The following is a 20437-nucleotide window of genomic DNA, read 5'->3' as shown; positions in this document are numbered from 1 at the left end:
GGCGGAGAGTCAGGAGCTGTTTGGCTGAGTCAGGGCCGTTGGTAGGACCTTGAAACACTCGCTTGAATTCTTCAGCAAAGGTAGAGTAGCTGGCACAGCAGGGACTTTGGGCATCCCACACAGCAGTAGCCCAGGCTAGGGCTTTTTCCGACAGCAGGGTGATGATATATGCTATCTTGGACCGGTCGGTAGGAAACGACCGGTCGTTTGTAGCTCAAAGTTGTAGCTCAAAGGAGAGAGAACATTGGGTGAAAAACCCCTTACAAACACTCGGATCACCTGAGAACCGTTGGGGAGGCGGCAGACGAGGTTCAGCCAGGGAGTTAACTGCCAGGGGCACTTGAATCTGATGAACTGGAGCAGAAGCGGTTGCCGGGGAAAGTCGATCAGAAATCTGCTTTATGAAAGTCAGCATCTCTGACAGAAGTTGAGAATGTCTAGCCATTAAGGCCTCTTGCTGAACCAGAGCAGCTTCGTGGCGTTGGACAGTCCCCTCGTGGTGGGACAGGATGGAACAAAAATCCTGGGTACTGGCTGCCTCTGGGTTCATTATAATGGCTCAGTGTTTCTGTCAGGACCCGGTGCGAGAAACAGTCACTAATAATCGTCAGAACCCAGAAGATGAGGCAGACACAGCAGTACTAGAGATGGTGGTTTAATTAAAGAACAAAATCTTCAGGAAAAGAATCTAAATCCACAATGTCCAAACATAAAGCCAAGAAGCACAAAATGGATATCCTCCAAAATACAAAGAAACTCCACAAAGTGGAAAAAACAGCAGGGAAAAACAAACCTCAAAAGACTACTAAAAAAAACACAAGAACTAAACCAGAGAACCTCTGGAAAATCCAACAAGAGAATCATATGTTCACAACAAGGCTAGGCTGGGGCTGGGTGCTAACTTACAAACACTGAGCAAGGAACTGAGGAACACACAGGGTTTAAATACTAACAAGGGAACGACAAACAGCTGCAAACAATAATAGAGCAAGGAAAAAACAAAAGGAACAAAAAAGGTGCAATGGGGACATCTAGTGACCAAAAACCTGAACAGTCCTGGCCAAAACCTGACAGATGTGGTAAAGTTCCATCTTTTTGCTAGCTAGTGCCATGTACTTTAAGTGCTGCCTGTTTTCCCAGTGGCCTACTTGGTATGTAAACGGCTGACTGTATGCCTTGGCTTGGGTGTAGAAGCTGTTAAGAGCCTTTTGATCCTAGACTTGGCGCTCCGGTACCGCTTGCCGTGCGGTAGCAGAGAGAACGGTCTATGACTTTGGTGACTGGAGTCTTTGAACATTTTTGGGGACTTCCTCTGACACCACCTATATAGGTCCTGGATGTCAGGAAGCTTGGCCCCAGTGATGTACTGGGCCGAAAGCACTACCCTCTGTAGCGCCTTACAGTCAGATGCCGAGCAGTTGCCATACCAGGCAGTGATGCAACCGGTCAGGATGCTCTCGATGGTGCAGTAGAACATTTTGAGGATCTGGGGACCCATGCATGTCGTGCCCTATTCACAACTGTCTTGGTGTGTTTGGACCATGATAGTTTGTTGGTGATGTGGACACCAAGGAACATTCGACCCGCTCCACTTCAGTCCTGTCGATGTTAATGGGGCCTGTTCGGCCCTCCTTTTCCTATAGTCCACGATCAGCTCCTTTGTCTTGCTCACATTGAGAGATATGTTGTTGTCCTGGCACCACACTGCCAGGTCTCTGATCTCCTCCATATAGGCTGTCTCATCGTTGTTGGTGATCAGGCCTACCACTGTTGTCGTCAGCAAACTTAATGATGGTGTTGGAGTCGTGCTTGGCCACACAGTCGGGGGTGAACAGGGAGTACAGGAGGGGACTAAGCACGCACCCCTGAGAGTCCCCAGTGTTGAGTGATCCGCATGGCAGATGTGTTGTTGCCTATCCTTACCACCTGGGGTCAGCCCATCAGGAAGTCCAGGATCCAGTTGCAGAGGGAGGTGTTTAGTCCCAGGGTCCTTAGCTTAGTGATGAGCTTAATGATGAGCTTTGTGGGCAGTATGGTGTTGAACGCTGAGCTGTAGTCAATGAGCAGCATTCTCACATAGGTGTTCCTTTTGTCATTGTGGGAAAAGGCAGTGTGGAGTGCGATTGAGATTGTCATCTGTGGATCTGTTGGGGCGGTATGCGATTTGGAGTGGGTCTAGGGTTTCTGGCATGATGGTCTTGATGTGACCCATGACCAGCCTTTCAAAGCACTTCATGGCTACCGACGTGAGTCCTACGGGCCGGTAATCATTTAGGCAGGTTACCTTCGCTTTCTTGGGCACAGGGACTATGGGTAGTCTATTTGAAACATGTATGTATTCCAGACTCCGACACGGAGCGGTTGAAAATGTCAGTGAAGACATTTGCCAGTTGGATTACCAGGATGTGGACCGTCTGGCCCCGCGGCTTTGGGAATGTTGACCTGTTAAAAGGTCTTACTCACATCATCTACGGAGAGCGTGATCACACAGTCTGGAACAGCTGGTGCTCTCATGCATGCTTCAGTGTTGCTTGCCACGAAGCGAGCGTAAAAGGCATTTAGCTCGTCTGGTAGGCTTGCATCACTGGGCAGCTCACGGCTGGGTTTCCCTTTTGTAGTCCGTTACAGTTTAAGCCCTGCCACAGCCGACGAGTGTCGGCGCCGGTGCAGTAGGATTCAATCTTAGACCTGTATAGACGCTTTGCCTTTTTGATGGTTCGTCTGAGGGCATAGTGGGATTTCTTATAAGCGTCCGGACTAGTGTCCCACTCCTTGAAAGCAGGACCTCAACCCTTTAGCTCGGATGTTTCTCCTAAATAAATCTAAGTAAAATAAAAACTAAACAAAATACTAATTGTTGCTGATATTCCAATCAATACATGTGACTTTTAAAGTGACCCACTAGAATACACAGAGTAGATTTATGGTCATTCTGTCCTGCTGTCTGTTATCAATCTTCCAGGGGACATTCAGTGAAATAGGATAGTTAGAGGCTTGACAAATAGCTTAGACCTGTGGGGTTGTATTGTGATGGTCAATATTCTCAATCCTGACAGAGACATCAGGCTGGCCCCAGTCTATAACTATAAGTGCACAGGACATTGTTAAATGACTCACCATGCTCCACTTTGGCAAGGGAATTGAAGAGAAATAACCAAGAGAGCTGTTATGGTGGTGGTCGAATGCAACCAGGAAACAATATAATACCTTTCAGACTAAATTGATTGATAGTGACCCACTCATTTGTTAAAGAGTTTGCATTCTCAAACCAAACAACCCCACCTATTTCAAAACAGATAACACTCCTTGAACTTTCTTGGGAAAAATTATCAATTCCATCTGTATTTGATATCCACCAAAACAAAAATGAATGTACAAGACATTCTCTTATGCTGTGAAGGATTACAAAATATGCCTTGGACATTTTTTACAATTAACATAAATTGTATGATTGTCAACCATTGTGAATACTTTTCACAAGACGATTCTTACTAATCTCTAGATTACGAAAAAACTTGGAGTGACCATCATATCGGAAATCCTTGATTCATTATAGAACATGACCGGATGGGCCATTTGTGGAAACCATGAAAAGAAATAGTAATCATTTTAAGCATTAAGCAATTTTTTTTTAAATTACGTGAAGAGAGATTTCAGGTTCCTAATAAAATACAGAATGAGGCCTCTTGAGCATAGTGCTTATTCATTGGATTTTAACATCTGCTTTCATTAACAAATGTGATGTTTGCAATAGGCAGACACGTCCATTATCAACCATGACTCACGCACTTCATCAGGCCTTATGCATGGTTTGCCAATGGATTCGGAGCTCATTATCCCACATTTGATTTGTTGTGTGTAATTTTGTATTTAAACTGGCTCCACAGAACCCAACCTTTTACATATCCACTCCTGTAAGTGCATACCTATGGTTGATCAACTACAGCGGATTTAAGAGACTTTTATTTTATTCCGAAAATGACTTTGCATTACTTGATTGCTATAATCAATTAATTGGATATAAAACCGGTTCTAACAGTGCTTAGACTGGAGTATCGACTGCTCTCTCTGTTGGCTCTTAGCAGGGGTTGTCTTTGATTTAAAATGGTTAAATCTTGTTGGTTACATTCCACCTACCAATAAAAGCAACAATCATACAAATAAAAAATAAACTCACTGCTGATGGTTTCTTAGCAGTCGTCCTGGTCATTCTTTCACGATCATGTCATTCTACCTGCCGAGAAAAGGAGAAAAAGAGCAGTAGCTGAAGGGGACTGTTTTAAGTTCTAAGAAATTCTAAGACCGCATTATAACAGCAGTGTCAAGTTACCTTGCTTTTACAACCTCAGGTTTACAGTATCTGCAGTGCATACGAATTTGGTCAATTGTGACACTCCATGTATAAAAAGTACTTTTTTTTTTTTACATTAAGTTACAGTTTATTACTTTAAATTAAATCACTTGATATATGAAGAGTGTTGTGCCTTATATCCATTCCCAGTAGTTAGACATTTTTCTGCAGCACCTCTATTTGTTTCAAACAAAATCTGACAAACAATCCTTGCTGTTGCGAAGAATTATTATTGTCATGGCACTGTCGAGTGTCATTACACACACAATGAACCTCGTGCAGAAAATAGGTTAAGGGAATATGTTCTGTTGAATTGCACACAGTAACAGGAGAGCAAGACAGTTGTAGAATAAAACATCTAGAGCCTCTTTCACTGAATCTGGAGTTCGGATAATCAAAAAGGTTTGCTAGTGTCCCGTCTTAAGGCATGGTCATCACTTAACATTGGTGATTTTGTTTTGTTTTTCCAGTTGACAGTACGCCCCACCTCAGAAATTGTGCCAACCAAAAAATACAGCAGTCTGGGCCAGCTGATCACCCTCTCTGCAATGAGGTATGAATTTAAATTACTGCCGATATTATTTATTTCTGTGAAATACATCTCTCGTGACAGGATCATTTTGTGTCTATTCGGCAGAGTCTAAACTGGGGCAAACATTTGCATATTAATCTGAGCAAGCCTCTCCTCTCTGCTCATTGAAAAGGTGATCGTCTGCCTTGATGCTGGCTTTAGTTGTAGTAATAACAGATCACTGTCGCCTCCCGGACTATATTTACATAGAGTTATTGCATTTATAGGACCCTATTTCTAGTTTACTGGCACCCTAGTGCCATAAAAGTCATAATACAGGCATGACGGGACGTTGAAGTCCCCAGGCACACTTCAATAATAGTTCCGTCAATATTGAGATAATGATTAACCTATTGTGATTGTATGTGGCATGATATTATCCCTTGATACTGCCTTCCATTGAAACACGCACTACAACCTGCATTTTAACCAGGGCCGGCTCTAGCATTTTGGGTCCCCTAAGTGAGATTTGATTAGCTCCAAATCGAATCCTCTGTTAATGCTCAAAGAATTCACACCCCTTGATTTTTTTTCCCACATTTTGTGTGACTGACATAATTAAAAGTTGCTTTAAATTGCAATTTGTCACTGCCGTACACACAATGGCCATAATGTCAAAGTGGAATTATGCTTTTCTAAAATTGTACAAAATTAAAAGCTAAGTATAAGTATTCAACACCTTTGTTAGGGCAAGCCTAAATAAGTTCAGAAGTAAACATGTGCTCAAAGTCACATAAGTTGCATGGACTCTGTGTGCAAGAAGTGTTTAACATGATTTCTGAATGACTACCTCATCTCTGTACCCCACACATACAATTATCTGTAAGGTCCCTCAGTCAAGCGCTGAATTTCAAACACAAAGACCAGGGATGTTTTCCAATTCCTCGCAAAGAAGGGCACTTTTGGTGTACGGGAGGGGAAAACCCCCACATTGAATATCCCTTTGTACATGGTTATGTTATTGATACACCATCCAAAGTGTAATTAATACACCCAGTCACTACAAATATACAGGCGTCCTTCCTAACTCAGTTGCCGGAGAGGAGGGAAACTGGTCAGGGATTTCACCATGAGGCCAATGGTGACTTTAAAACAGTCACATTGTTTAATGGCTGTGATAGGATAACATTATAGTTACTCCATAGTACTAAACTCATTGACAGAGTGAAAAGGAAGCTTGCACAGAATACAAATCTTCCAAAACATGCATCCTGTTTGCAACAAGACACTAAAGTAATACTGCAAACAATGTGGCAAAGCAATTAACTTTTGTCCTGAATACAAAGTGTTCTGTTTGGGGCAAATCTAATACACCACATTACTGAGTAGCACTCTAGGCCGTCATTGTAAATAATAATTTGTTCTTAACTGACTTGCCTGGTAAAAATAAATAAATATATGTTCAAACATAGTGGTGGCTGCATCATGTTATGGGTATGCTTATAATCGTTAAGGACTGGGGAGTTTTTCAGGATAAAAAAAACAAAAACAGAATGGAGCTAAGTACAGGCAAAATCCTAGATGAAAACCTGGTTCGGTCTGCTTTCCACCAGACACTGGGAGATGATTTCACCTTTCAACAGGACAATAACTTAAAACACATGGCCAAATCTACACTGGAGTTGCTTACCAAGAAGACAGTGAATGTTCCTGAGTTACAGTCACAGTTTTGCCTTAAATCTGCTTGAAAATCTATGGCAAGTTCTGAAAATGGTTGTCTAGCAATGATCAACAACCAATTTGACAGAGCTTGAATAATTTTGAAAATAATAATGGACAAATGTTGCACATTCCAGGTGTGTAAAGCTCTTAGACTTACCCAGAAAGACTCACAGCTGTAATCGCTGCCAAAGGTGCTTCTATAAAGATGACTCAGGGGTGTGAATACTTATGTAAATTAGATATTTCTGCATTTAAATTTCAATAAACTTGCTACAATTTCTAAAAACACGTTATAACTTTGTCATTATGGTGTGTAGATGGGTGAGAGAAAATATTTTTTATCAATTTTGAATTCAGGCTGTAACACAACAACATGTGGAATAAATCAAGGTGTACGAATACTTTCTGAAGGCACCGTATCTCTGGACAAGATATCTTTGGGCTTTACCTGAGGCTAGTCTGGGCAGCCTGCTCTGAGTATCACATACACTGGCACAGGTCACAAGGGGCTCAGACAGGGATTGGATGGGCTGAAGGAAGGCCACAGTGGGATAAGGCACTGATTGGACATGGGTCACAGTGGTGTCGGAAAACGAGGAGTTGACAAGCTCTGGTTGGCTGCAGGGATGGTCCTTTGAGCCGGCAGGCACTCTCCACCTGGGTAATGGGGAGAGCGACACCTCTGCACTAGAGGCACTGGGCACAGTGGGTGGGCTGAGGGAGTGACCCCGGGCCGATGGGGACTTGGGAAGGAAGTGGAGGAAGGAGGAGGAATCAAGGAGGGTGAACGTTCCAATGCCGCTGTCCAATGTTCGCATCTTGCAGCCGGAGCCTGAGACACAAGGAGAACACATGATGGAGCTTGGGAATGCAGGCAATGACAGGAGTTACACACAACAAAAGGAAAGAGATAACGGAATGACACTTTTATATAATTGGTTGAAGAAAAATCAACAAAAGACAAGCACATGCCTCCTGTAGTGCATCAAATAAAAATGAGATACAATAATACTGCAACAATTATTTATGCCCTAAGAATAATCTAAACTACGTCATGACCAGTTTAATAATATAGGAATGAATGTGTTTCTAATATCATTGGGAATATGTCTCAACAACATGAATTGCAATCTCAAAGTGCAACACTATCCACAACATTATCCATTCAATTTCATGCATTTTTTTCTCTCCAACCTGATTTGATTGTATGTTTCCTCCTTGCCCCTGTCCTACATTATGTTGTGCATGAGGGAGTCTTAACCAGCTGTGACTGGCTGCTGACACCCAGGCAGCCTTGTAGAATTTCAGTGCATTAATGCAACAGATGGTCTGGTTATTTCATTCTACCACCCTCGACGAATGTCCTCTAAGAACCAAATGGATGGCAGATCAGTACAATTACATGTAACGGTGAGGCTGGCTTATGATTCCTTGCCAATTAGCACATGATGCCATTGTTTCCACCAGAGAAAATTGGCTTCGCCCAAGATCTGGAGAGGAGACAATGTTTTCTGTTGATAAAGAAATCTACTGGATATTATGTCAAAAATCATGTCAGCGTGACAAGGACTTTAATGTTTGAATTCAGGATATCTTGTTCTGAGCTGTGTTTGTCTGTGCAAGTTCATTGGAGGGATAGTTGAAACATTTCAGAATAAAGCATCAGCAGCTTGATCAGGTTTTCGATTTCATGACAGCAGGAATAAAACCTATTTTATTTTTTTCACCCAATTCTTTCAAAAACTTCACATAAGATCTGAAACTCTGCCGTTTTTTAAATTGTATCAAAGCGAGAGGTATGAGAATGAAAAATAAGTCTACTTGAGCTATTATGTAGCCCAGCATACTATATGATGTGCACTGTTAATTGTATTACATTTGAAATGTATACGTATTCAATACTGCTTGAACAGTAATTCATTAGCAATAGGTTTGCCACCAACAAGTACAATAGCATATATTCACCTCATTTGACACTGACACTAAATCAATGGTTAAAGTGCCTGATTTTCCCCCCATCTTATTCCACCCGACTGTGATCCAGAGAGAAGCTTGACTCAAAACAGGTGGGCTGTTAACTGACAACTCCTTTTGATAATTGGGTGTCTTCATTTAGTATGCATTTTATTCATACATCAAGATGATTCAACTTAAACGATTCAGGTGGTCAGTTTACAAATTGTGATAAACAGCTCTAGAAATAAATAACAATGATGAAAGTAGCTCTTAATTGCCTGTCGCACAAACAGGAGTAACTAATAAAGGTAAGAGGGCGATACAGATCTCAGACGTTATTGATTTGTGTTCTTGAAGGCAAAAATTAACAAGCACCTTTGTGACACCTCCTTGCATGGGAAGGCAGCATCAGAGGGCTTGACCATTGATTGCCCTCCACAAACCCTTTGGCACTAGCTAAGGATCATGTCCTTGTCTGATCTCCTTTCACTTGGCCTGAAGGAATGAAAAGACTGAATGATGACTAACAAGCTAACACCTAAAAAGTTCAGGGGCTACAAACAGCCGAAGATGCACAAATGGAACAGTATGAAAATTGGAGAAAAAAAAATGGACGACTATAGTCCCCAACTGTTGTTAATATTCATGAGAAGGAGCCTAGTATTATACCTGGCATGATGTTCACAGTTCAAGCATTCAAGATAATGTTTGAAGTTCAATGCACAGCAGCATAGTTCAAAGTACTAGTCTAACATAGTCACATGTTCATACTAAAGCCTGTCATGCCATTTCAGTCAACTATACCCCAATAAGCCAAAATGGATGAATCAACATAGTTTCTTCATTATTTCAACTGACTTATCAACTTTGCGTCAATGTGGCTAGGTGGTTGAATTTGCAAAAAGTCAACCTAGTCAATACAGTTTTTGTCACATTCTTAAGCACATTTTAAAGGCCCAACAGCTAATGAAGCTCTTTAAAAGTGTGAAAAAAATGTGATCTGTGTTATTTCCTGATAGTTTCTGGTTGAAAATACAATCTACACAGGACCTTCTAATCAGCAGGTTTGCATGGGTGGGAGTTTCGGCTTTCCAAGGTGACATCACCATGCGGTAAATTGGTTAATTGACCAATAAGAAAGAGTTCCAAACCTCTCTGCCAATAACAGCTAGTTTCCAGTTTTTCCTTCCTCACTTAGACCACTCCCAGACAGTCCTAACAACATTCTTGCTTGAGAAATAGTTTTTTGCTAAAAATCTATTTCTGGCCATTTTAATGGAAAGCCATTACAGTTAGGTTTGTTACCCAGAAATTACTTGATGTTGATAAAATGGCTGTCATGGGCCTTTAAGCACACAGTGCCATAGGGTTTCAAGGTGTGGTATGGGTTGATAGGGGTAGGGGTTCTTAGCCTAAAAAGTTAGAAAATCACTTCAGTATAGACCAAAGATCTTTATGAGTCTATGAATTAATTCCGAGGAGACCTAAATGCATTTGTTACATGCAAACTTTACAGATGTCTTGGCAGACCAATTTTACAAGTAAATTAATTCAAAAAGCCAAATATTTAAAAACACATTAGAATATTCTCCTCAAATGGCACAAAGAAAATTGCTCAAATATGCTGAGTGACATTTAGACCTCCACTCACTCGGAAGTTGATTCTAGTTGCCTTTAAATTGGATACTTATATTACTTCTTAGACTCGTACAGAGTTGAAACATTTCATTTTAGTATCAAAGCCCCTGCCAAGCATGCTATCTAAATCGTCCTTAATTAGAGAGACAGAGCAAAAGAGCACTGTGCTTCAGTATTTCTCTGTGAAGTTAAATGCACAGAAGGAATTCAATAAATCTGAGTGAGGGGGTGTCACGTACAGTCAAAACAGTGTTTGCTCGCAACCTTGCTCTTTCAACTGTGGTTCCATCTCTTTCACAGGTTAAAATGACATGACAGAAAAGAGGTCAGAGAGCTAGGAAGGAAATCTGCCAGTATTAGCAATGCTTCAGTAATTTGATGGCTGAAAATTTTTAACGGTTTCAGGACCAGGTTTGAAGAATACTGTATTGGGGTTTAAACAGAGGGTCAAATTGGCCTTGACTGATGGAAAGAGTGCACTTGTGTAGATCTAATAGGATTGGATTGGTGCAAGTTCGGCTTATGACCATGAAACACCTATCTAATTCTTAAATCTACATGAAGTTCCTATGGGTAGGAGCAAAAGGTTGCTTCTCGACAGGTCCAATCTACCAAGTTCGATACAAATAGTTTTCTTAAATCCCTTACCGATCACGTGATCTTGATTGGGGCTCTTTAATGCAGCTCCATTGTCGTTATCAGTCCTGAGGTTCATCCTCTGTGTTTTTGTCTGTTTATGGGAGCAAGAAGAGAGAATAATTATACCTGTATGGAACAGAGGACTAAATTGGGCTCTGTGAATTGTAAAGAAATAGATGAGGCAGCAGATAGCCTACTAGAGCGTTGGGCCAATAACCAAAAGGTTGCTAGATCAAATCCCTGAGCTGACAAGGTAAAAAGTCAGCCGTCATTGTAAATAAGAATTTTTCTTATCTGGCTTGCCTAGTTAAATAAAAAATAAATAAATAAAATGACTTCTCTATACTTGTGACTACATCGTTTATATTTAAATTGTGGTTTGCAATCTACCACCATCAATCTATGATTATAAAGTGGTATGAATGTATTCCTTACAAACGCAGAGTCCCTGATTGGCTGACTCAAATGTCCTCTTTCATGCAATCCTCTATGTTAAGACATGTTTTGAGGTCTTTGTAAAGCACAATCTCACAGAAATTGGCATTGTTGACTTATTTTTACCCCTTGGTAATCTAGTTGAACAGCGGCGGTCAGACTTTTTGTTAAGTTTGGTGGGGAAAACTAATTTAATAAACTAATTAAATTGCCATTTTAGTTGTCTAGATTATCTATTTGTGCAACAGGCTAACAATATTTATCTGAATCACATCAGGACAATGATGGACTGTCATTGAAAATGCTTCTAAGCAATGTTCATTCTAATGATCACTCCATTATCAAGACTGCCTGTGAATGTTTGTAGATACTGCATCTAAATAGTCCATAGATTTTCCTCAGTATCTACATTAAGTATCTCCATTATCTCCTGCATGTTTGTGTGCATGTATGTGTGAAAGCATGTTACGTTGCGTGAACGTGTGTTGGAGTGATTCACACAATCTGTGAAACACGTTAAAGTTTTGTTCTGGTTATCTGTTTCATTGGTGTGTCTTTATTTATAAATCTTTGTTACAAATTTCTCTCTCTCTCCGATTCCTCTCCCGTCTCAGAGTTTTTTAATCTCTCACCCTAATTCCATATCCATCTGATCTGCCACATATCTTCCTGGGTCCTTTATATTCTTCTCATATTTTCCTTTCTTTCGGTCACCCACCCCTTGTTTCTTGAATTCATCTCACATTTCTATTTTTCCATTAGATGGGACCTTGCGAGGTCAGTTTTGATAAAACAGTATTTATTTAGCTTCACTTCCTTTCTGTATAGATTGTGGTATTATACAGAAATACTACCGTTCAGAAATTGTGTTTTATAGTGTTAGGGAAGAGATTGCAAGTCTTTCAGAGGATCTAGGCTACTGACAGGTTGAAATGAACTAGCACAGTTAAATGTTAATATAATTCCCTTATCTTACTTAAGGTCCATGCAAAGTGGTGTTGGCACAAATTGTCGTGTGGTGTTGGCACAAAAAACACAGAAATACAGATTTCTATAACTGGCCATGCAGAGACATGCATATTCAATAACAATCCTTAGACATTTAATTGACACGCCGTAGAGTTATGGTCATTTCATTTTCCAGTCAATTCAGGAAAATAATTGGACATAGAATTTGTATGGGAAAATGTCCATAACATTAATTGAGCAGTTCTCAATTGTAGTTCCAGTTACAATTGAATCCCTGCGCTGACTAAAATCTACATGAAATTGGCCCTAAACCGACAACACAGTCTCTGCATTCTCTGCATTCCGGGTAAAATGGAATGTACCTTTGTGTCCCCACAGATGCCAGTTTGTCCTTGCATGTTGCTGTTAACTGAGGCTCCCCGGGAGGCCATCGAGAGGCAGAGGAGAAATGCATCTTGGGAGTCTCTTTTCCCCACCGAGCTGAAAGAAAACAGGTTCACTCGACCACTATAATCTTCGTATCTTTCATATTTACTCAACATGCCCAGAGTGTTCCAGATAATAAAGTATACTGTGTAGCCGCTGCCTACCTCTTGAATTCTCACTGTGCTAAGTGTCTGAAATGTCTCAGAACTGGTGTTAGGACTTAGAAATATTATAAATGTTTCTAACAGCGCTTAATAAAAAAATGGCTTAAGATAGCTGGGGCAATAAATCACCTCAAGGAAAGATATGAAGAGATCTGTTTGATGGTTCAGTCAAGTGGTGATGGTTAAGTGTACATGAGGTATGACTTAAAATGGAGAACTCAGTAGCTTTAATTCTTCAGACTAAGATGTTGGGATGGTCCAAAAGTTTTAGAACACCTACTCATTCAAGGGTTTTGCTTTATTTTTACCATTTTATACATTCTAGAATAATAGTGAAGACATCAAAACTATGATGTCATGTAGTAATCAAAAAAGTGTAAAACAAATAAAAATATATTTTATATTTGAGATTCTTCAAACAGACACCCTTTGCCTTGACAGCTTTGCACACTCTTGGCATTCTGTCAACCAGCTTCATGAAGTGGTCACCTGGAAGGCATTTCAATTAACAGGTGTGCCTTCTTAAAAGTTAATTTGTGGAATTTCTTTCCTTCTTAATGTGTTTGAGCCAATCAGTTGTGTTGTGACAAGGTAGGGGTGGTATACAGAAGATAGCCCTATTTGGTAAAAGACCAAGTCCACGTTATGGCAAGAACACATCAAATAAGCAAAGAGAAACGACAGTCCATCATTACTTTAAGACATGAAGGTCAGTCAGCACGGGAAATTTCAAGAACTTTGAAAGTTTCTTCAAGTGCAGTCGCAAAAACCATCAAGCGCTATGATGAAACTGGCCCTCATGAGGACCGCCACAGGAATTGAAAACCCAGAGTTACCCCTGCTGCAGAAGATAAGTTCATTAGAGTTACCAGCCTCAGAAATTGAAGCCCAAATAAATGCTTCACCGAGTTCAAGTAACAGACACATCAGGCCTTTATGGTCGAATTGCTGCAAAGAAACCACAACTAAAGGACACCAATAATAAGAAGAGACTTGCTTGGGCCAAGAAAATGGATATTAGACCAGTGGAAATGCGTCTTTTGGTCTGGTGTCCAAATTTGAGATTTTGCCAGTAAGATTGCACCTAAATCAACCATTTATCGGATCATCAAGAACTTCAAGGAGAGCGGTTCAATTGTTGTGAAGAAGACTTCAGGGCGCCCAAGAAAGTCCAGCAAGCGCCAGGACCGTCTCCTAAAGTTGATTCAGCTGCGGGATCGGGGCACCACCAGTACAGAGCTTGCTCAGGAATGGCAGCAGGCAGGTGTGAGTGCATCTGCACGCACAGTGAGGCGAAGACTTTTGAAGGATGGCCTGGTGTCAAGGGCAGCGAAGAAGCCACTTCTCTCCAAGAAAAACATCCGGGACAGACTGATATTCTGCAAAAGGTACAGGGATTGGACTGCTGAGGACTGAGGTAAAGTCATTTTCTCTGATGAATCCCCTTTCCGATTGTTTGGGGCTGCCGGAAAAAAGCTTGTACGGAGAAGACAAGGTGAGCGCTACCATCAGTCCTGTGTCATGCCAACAGTAAAGCATCCTGAGACCATTCATGTGTGGGGTTGCTTCTCAGCCAAGGGAGTGGGCTCACTCACAATTTTGACTAAGAACACAGCCATGAATAAAGAATGGTTTCCAACACATCCTCCGAGAGCAACTTCTCCCAACCATCCAGGAACAGTTTGGTGACGAACAATGCCTTTTCCAGCATGATGGAGAACCTTGCCATGGGGCAAAAATGATAACTAAGTGGCTCGGGGAACAAAACATTGATATTTTGGGTCCATGGCCAGGAAACTCCCCAGACCTTAATCCCATTGAGAACTTGTGGTCAATCCTCAAGAGGCGGGTGGACAGACAAAACCCCTCAAATTCTGACAAACTCCAAGCATTGATTATGCAAGAATGGGCTGCCATCACTCAGGATGTGGCCCAGAAGTTAATTGACAGCATGCCAGGGAATATTGCAGAGGTCTTGCAAATATTGACTCTTTGCATCAACTTCATGTAATTGTCAATAAAAGCCTTTGACACTTATGAAATGCTTGTAATTATTCTTCAGTATTCCATAGTAACATATGACAAAAATATCTAAAGACACCGAAGCAGCAAACTTTGTGGAAATTAATAATTGTGTCATTCTCAAAACTTTTGGCCACGACAGTATAGAGTTGAAGTCGGAAGTTACATACACTTAGGTTGGAGTCATTAAAACTCGTTTTTCAACCACTCCACAAATTTCTTGTTTAACAACTATAGTTTTGGCAAGTCGGTTCCGACATCTATTTTGTGCATGACACAAGTAATTTTTACAACAATTGTTCACGGATAGATTATTTCAATTATATTTCACTGTATCACAATTTCAGTGGGTCAGAAGTTTACATACACTAAGTTGAATGTGCCTCTAAACAGTTTGGAAAATTCCAGAAAATGATGTCATGGCTTTAAAAGCTTCAGATAGGCTAATTAAAATAATTTGAGTCAATTGGAGGTGTACCTGTGGATGTATTTCAAGGCCTATCTTCAAACTCAGTGCCTCTTTGCTTGACATCATGGGAAAATCAAAAGAAATCAGTCAAGACTTCAGAAATAAAATTGTAGACCTCCACAATTTGGTTCCTCCTTGGGAGCAATTTTCAAACGCCTGAAGGTACCACGTTCATCTGTACAAACAATAGTACACAAGTATAAACACCATGGGACCACGCAGCCGTCATACCGCTCAGGAAGGAGACGCGTTCAGTCTCCTTGAGATGAACGTACTTTGGTGCAAAAAGTGCAAATTAATCCCAGAACAACAGCAAAGGACCTTTTGAAGATGCTGGAGGAAACAGGTACAAAAGTATCTATATCCACAGTAAAACGAGTCCTATATCGACATAACCTGAAAGGCCGCTCAGCAAGGAAGCAGCCACTGCTCCAAAACCGAAATAAAAAAGCCAGACTACGGTTTGCAACTGCACATGGGGACAAAGATCCTACTTTTTAGAGAAATGTCCTCTGGTCTGATGAAACAAAAATAGAACTGTTTGGCCATAATGACCATCGTTATGTTAGGAGGAAAAAAGGGGAGGCTTGCAAGCCGAAGAACACCATCCCAATCGTGAAGCACGGGGGTGGCAGCATCATGTTGTGAGGGTGCTTTGCTGCAGGAGGGACTGGTGCACTTCACAAAATAGATGGCATCATGAGGGAGGAAAATTATGTGGATATATTGAAGCAACTTCAAGACATCAGTCAGGAAGTTAAAGCTTGGTTGCAAATGGGTCTACCAAATGGACAATGACCCCCTAGCATACCTCCAATGTTGTGGGGAAATGCCTTATGGACAACAAAGTTAAGGTATTGGAGTGGCCATCACAAAGCCCTGACTTCGATCCTATAGAAAATTTGTAGGCAGAACTGAAAAAGCGTGTGGAGCAAGGAGGCCTACAACCTGACTCATTTACACCAGGTCTGTCAGGAGGAATGGGCCAAAATTCACCCAACTTATTCTGGGAAGGTTGTGGAAGGCTACCCGAAACATTTGACTCAAGTTAAACAATTTTAAGGCAATGCTACCAAATACTATTTGAGTGTATGTAAACTTCTGACCCGCTGGGAATGTGATGAAAGAAATCAAAGCTGAAATAAATTATTCTCTCTACTATTATTCTGACATTTCACATTCTTAAAATAAAGTGGTGACCCTAACTGACCTAAGACAGGGAATTATTGTGAAAAACTGAGTTTAAATGTATTTGGCTAAGGTGTATGTAAACTTCCAACTTCAAATGTATATACTGTATATATATATATATGTTGTTTTTTTACACATATTTAACCTTTTTTTGGTCAGGCACAGACTACTGTACCTTCATGCTTTCATTTGTTTTTCTTAACCGGTACCGGTTACCTCCAGACGAGTCCTGTGTCACTTGTGGGGGTCGTAGAGAAAAACGGAGAGAATTTCCTCTTTCCACAGTGGAGTCCCATTAGTTTGTAGCTCAAACGGTTCGGACGCTACCAAACAGAATTGACACATCGACCGTATCGACTTCAGACGAGTCTCCTGACACTTGTGGGGGCCGTAGAGCAAAACTGAGTTTGTAGTCCAAACCGTTCGGACGCAACAGACATTTAAGTGAGAAGACTAATTTTTGGAATGTCTCATGGTCTGAATAACACAGCTCTAGCTCTGCTACCTTAGACAGCAGATGAGGAATTGCGACACTAGTGGTTTTGATTGATTGAGACGTATCCAATGCAAAACAAACAGATCTCTAGTTTAAACTGAGGGATTTTGATGGGAATTTTTTTGTAATGCAACTTAGATTGATGCACAGGTGCGTCAATCGACTCTAGGGGGTTTAAGCAGAGATACTGATGTTGGATTTCGTTGATTTCAATCATTACTGCATCTCTGGTTACGAATATCAAAATCAACTTTAAGTGAAAAGTGACAGTATATTTCGGCCTTTGTGGTAAATATGACAAATGCATTTCAATAAAGCAAAGCATTATTTTGTAATTAATGAGATGTTACATTGTCTTGATGCCTCTCAAAAACATTATTTTCCAAGCAGTAAAACAGTCAACATGACTTCTCAGCTACCCAACCTAAACAATATAAAAGCCTTACCTGTCCATTCGATGACCTTCACTTTTCCTCCTCTCCTTTTTGTCGGACTTTGCCTGCTTCCCACCCAAGAGAGATCCAAGCTTTGGCTCCTTCTTCTCCTCCTTTCCCTTTTGAGTATCTACGTTTTTGCCACTCGGAGCAGGGAGCTTGTTCTTGCGGAATCCAAACCAGTTTGCCAGGGATGAGACGGATTTCTGCTTAGTTTCAGTTGTCTTCTCCTGCTCCTGAGATTTCTGAAAATTCTCCTTGATTCCCATCATGACCTTCTCCTCGATGGTGGACTGCCTCTCTGGTTCCCCATGGATGGGTTCATTGAAGGAGCTAGAGAGCTGTTTCTCAGTCTGGAGATGTGATGTTGAGTTTAACCTCTTGTGTTTCAGATCAAATCGATCACTGGAAGCCCTCAGATGTGTAGGTAGTGGCAAGCCTTCCTCAATCATGAAATTGTTAACATGGGATCTGTTCATGGGACAATGGTAGCTGTTGGAGCAACTCATACTACCCCAAAATACATCACCAAGAGAGTTCAAAGAGCTTCCTGAGTTAGTTTTGATGTGAGTACGGACTTTTCCTGACCTGCTGACGTTTGGTCTGTCCATGTAACGTGCTCCGAAGCTTTGACTGCGAGCCTTTGCTCCGTTCATGCCCATAACTGGGTGGATAGGAGGCCGGGTAGAGACTGAGACTGAGCGCTTGAATAGCCAGCCCTCTTCATCAAATCCCCAGTCCAAAGTTACACCATTCTCTGCTGCTGTAGGTGGGAGTGCAGGCTCCTCTAGTGAGCTACAGCGGGTCTTGAGATTTCTCCTAGCATTGGCCTTGGCTACAGCTGCATTGACACAGTGCATCATTGGACGTGTGTAGGTGTCCTGGTAGAAGTTTTCAAAAGTCTGCACTCCCTTTGTAGCAGTGTTAACTGTGGAGTTGTTGCCCGGCTTTGAGGTTGACTCATTGGTTTTGGAGTCAACAAGAAAGGATGACTTCACTACCCTGGTCACAGAATGTTGAGAGTTACTAACTATGCCATGGCAGAGAAGAGATGCTGATGCCTGAGGTATGAGCTCTGTACTTTGTGGCTCATCATTGCTTTGCTGGGACACAGGTGAACAGCCCTGGTTTGGCACCACAAAGGGGACACTATTTTCCTGATGGGAGGCTTGTGCCACAGTCCAGCTCAGTGAGGATTGGGAATAGGCTGTTTCCTTAGATTCTTGAATAGGGGTAGAAGTTGGTAAGGGATGGTGAACTTTGGTAGGGACCCGTTTCGGTGACTTTTTCATCTCAGAGCCCATTTTGGGATCCATATGACGAGTGTCTTGCATTTTGATGGGGGCTTGAGCTTGCTTTTGTAAAATAGATGAATGATGACTTGACTGAGATTTGGTGCTACTGGTGGTTGCCTTCACGGTGCTAGAGGTTTGGGGCTGAACCACAGGCTTATGCGCCTGAGGTAATGAGTCATAACCAGGTCGTATCAGTAGGGAGGTGGTCCGACCTGGTGGGGGTGGAGGAGAAAGGGACCTGATATCATTACGAGGGGGATCGGAGTGCTGGTCTTGCTGTCTCTGATTGAGTGGAAAGCAGGCTGAATTGTTGGAGTTGGGGGCTTTTGCTCCACAGTCATTCCTTGATGGGAGTTTGGAGACTGGTTGGGATACTTTAGATGGGCTCTTGGGGTAATAATTCAGCCCAGGTGGCTTAAATACCTTGACCAGTTTCTGAGGTGAAGAAGAAGGGGAGCTCTGTACTGTATTCTCAAGTGGCCCTGACGTTCTTGCACCAGTAGCATTCTTACCTTTCTCAAACATTTGTACTGATGCCTTTGCTGGACCAGGTGCCTTGCTGAGGTAAGTCTTTGTGCCAGGGCCACTGGACCCAGGAGTGTTCAAGTGGTTCTTGGACCTTTGATTGACCTTTATCAGCTTCTGATGTAGAGGCTGGTGCAGTGTGGCCTGGTCTGGGCCTCCGTCCGCACTCTTGCTTCGGAGGAAAAAGGCCTTCCTTGCTGAGTTGCAGGCCTTAGGCTTTGCTTTCCTCTGTCGGGACTCCAAAATGGTGTAGTCCTTGGTACCAATTTCACCCTGGCTGTTTGGCTCTCTGTAATGCTTCGTATCCATGGAAGCACTGCGCTGTCTGGCCTCACTAACCCAACTCAGAGCTCTGGATGCTGGAGGATGAATGGGTAGTCTCACTTCCCTAGCCCCTGTCTCTAGTTGTTTCACTGTAACTTTTTCTTGTGGCTGTTTAACACTCTCTGGCCTCAAATTGCAACTGTCCATAACATTCCAGTTTGTAAAGGCAGACTGCTTGTCTTTTTCTATCCAGTTTGTATTCTCAAGTCCACTCACAGTGGTAGGGGTCGCCGTTGGGCTAAGTCCAGGCTTCAGTGTCGGACCCTTGAACAAGAAGACATCTTTGATAGGTGAGAGGGAGTTGCTGGGAATTCTTACGAGTCTTACAGGCTCCTCTTGGGAGTTGTAGTCCGTAAAGCTCTTTTCCCCTTGTGCCATTCCCAATTCAGACGCAGGCTGTCCTTCCAGATGGTGAGTGTCTTTGATGGGTGGGCAGCAGAACTCCCTGACTGGGGATTGAGGCGATTCATCATCTGCATCGTCCGAGTCAGAGATTAAGGTACTGACTCCTGCTCCTGGCTTGAAAGGCTTTCCCTTTGCCAATGCGGGCAGTACCCCTATTGGCCCACACTTGACCCCTAGAGAGTATATGCCCTCGTTGGAGGTCATGCAGTTCTTGAAATGTGATGTGGAGGCAAGTGAAGATGGCTCCTGGGGAGCTGGGCTGCGCATTTGGAGCCTCCTTAGGCCCTTCAGAATGTGGCACTCTTTCCAGCTTAGGTCCGGCTGCTCTGCTGAGACAGAGCAATAAGTTGCACTCATCCTCTTCTCTCGATTTATTGCAGACTGTTACAAAAGAGAAAGACATTTAAGTCATCAACAAGGAAAAAAGAAGACATTGGAATTTATTGATGAATGTTGAGGAACCTT

At 42.0% G+C, this 20437-nt stretch overlaps 1 protein-coding gene across 1 annotated transcript in view; it reads right to left on the bottom strand.

The window, feature by feature from the left end:
- LOC139538340 (nck-associated protein 5-like) overlaps positions 1 to 20437 on the bottom strand; it is a 113349-nt gene that overhangs the window by 12348 nt on the left and 80564 nt on the right. The window contains exons 9-13 of the mRNA XM_071340287.1: positions 17436 to 20353; positions 12584 to 12701; positions 10827 to 10908; positions 7033 to 7416; positions 4178 to 4234 (exon numbers count right to left, since the gene is read on the bottom strand). Of these exons, the coding sequence (XP_071196388.1) occupies positions 4221 to 4234; positions 7033 to 7416; positions 10827 to 10908; positions 12584 to 12701; positions 17436 to 20353 (3516 nt within the window). The 3' untranslated portion in view covers positions 4178 to 4220. The remainder of the gene's footprint in view (positions 1 to 4177; positions 4235 to 7032; positions 7417 to 10826; positions 10909 to 12583; positions 12702 to 17435; positions 20354 to 20437) is intronic.

The sequence above is a fragment of the Salvelinus alpinus genome, chromosome 14, assembly GCF_045679555.1.
Source record: "Salvelinus alpinus chromosome 14, SLU_Salpinus.1, whole genome shotgun sequence".
Lineage (NCBI taxonomy): Eukaryota > Metazoa > Chordata > Actinopteri > Salmoniformes > Salmonidae > Salvelinus > Salvelinus alpinus.
The sequence above is the reverse complement of the archived record's forward strand: the minus strand, read 5'-3'. Positions and strand labels throughout refer to the sequence as shown.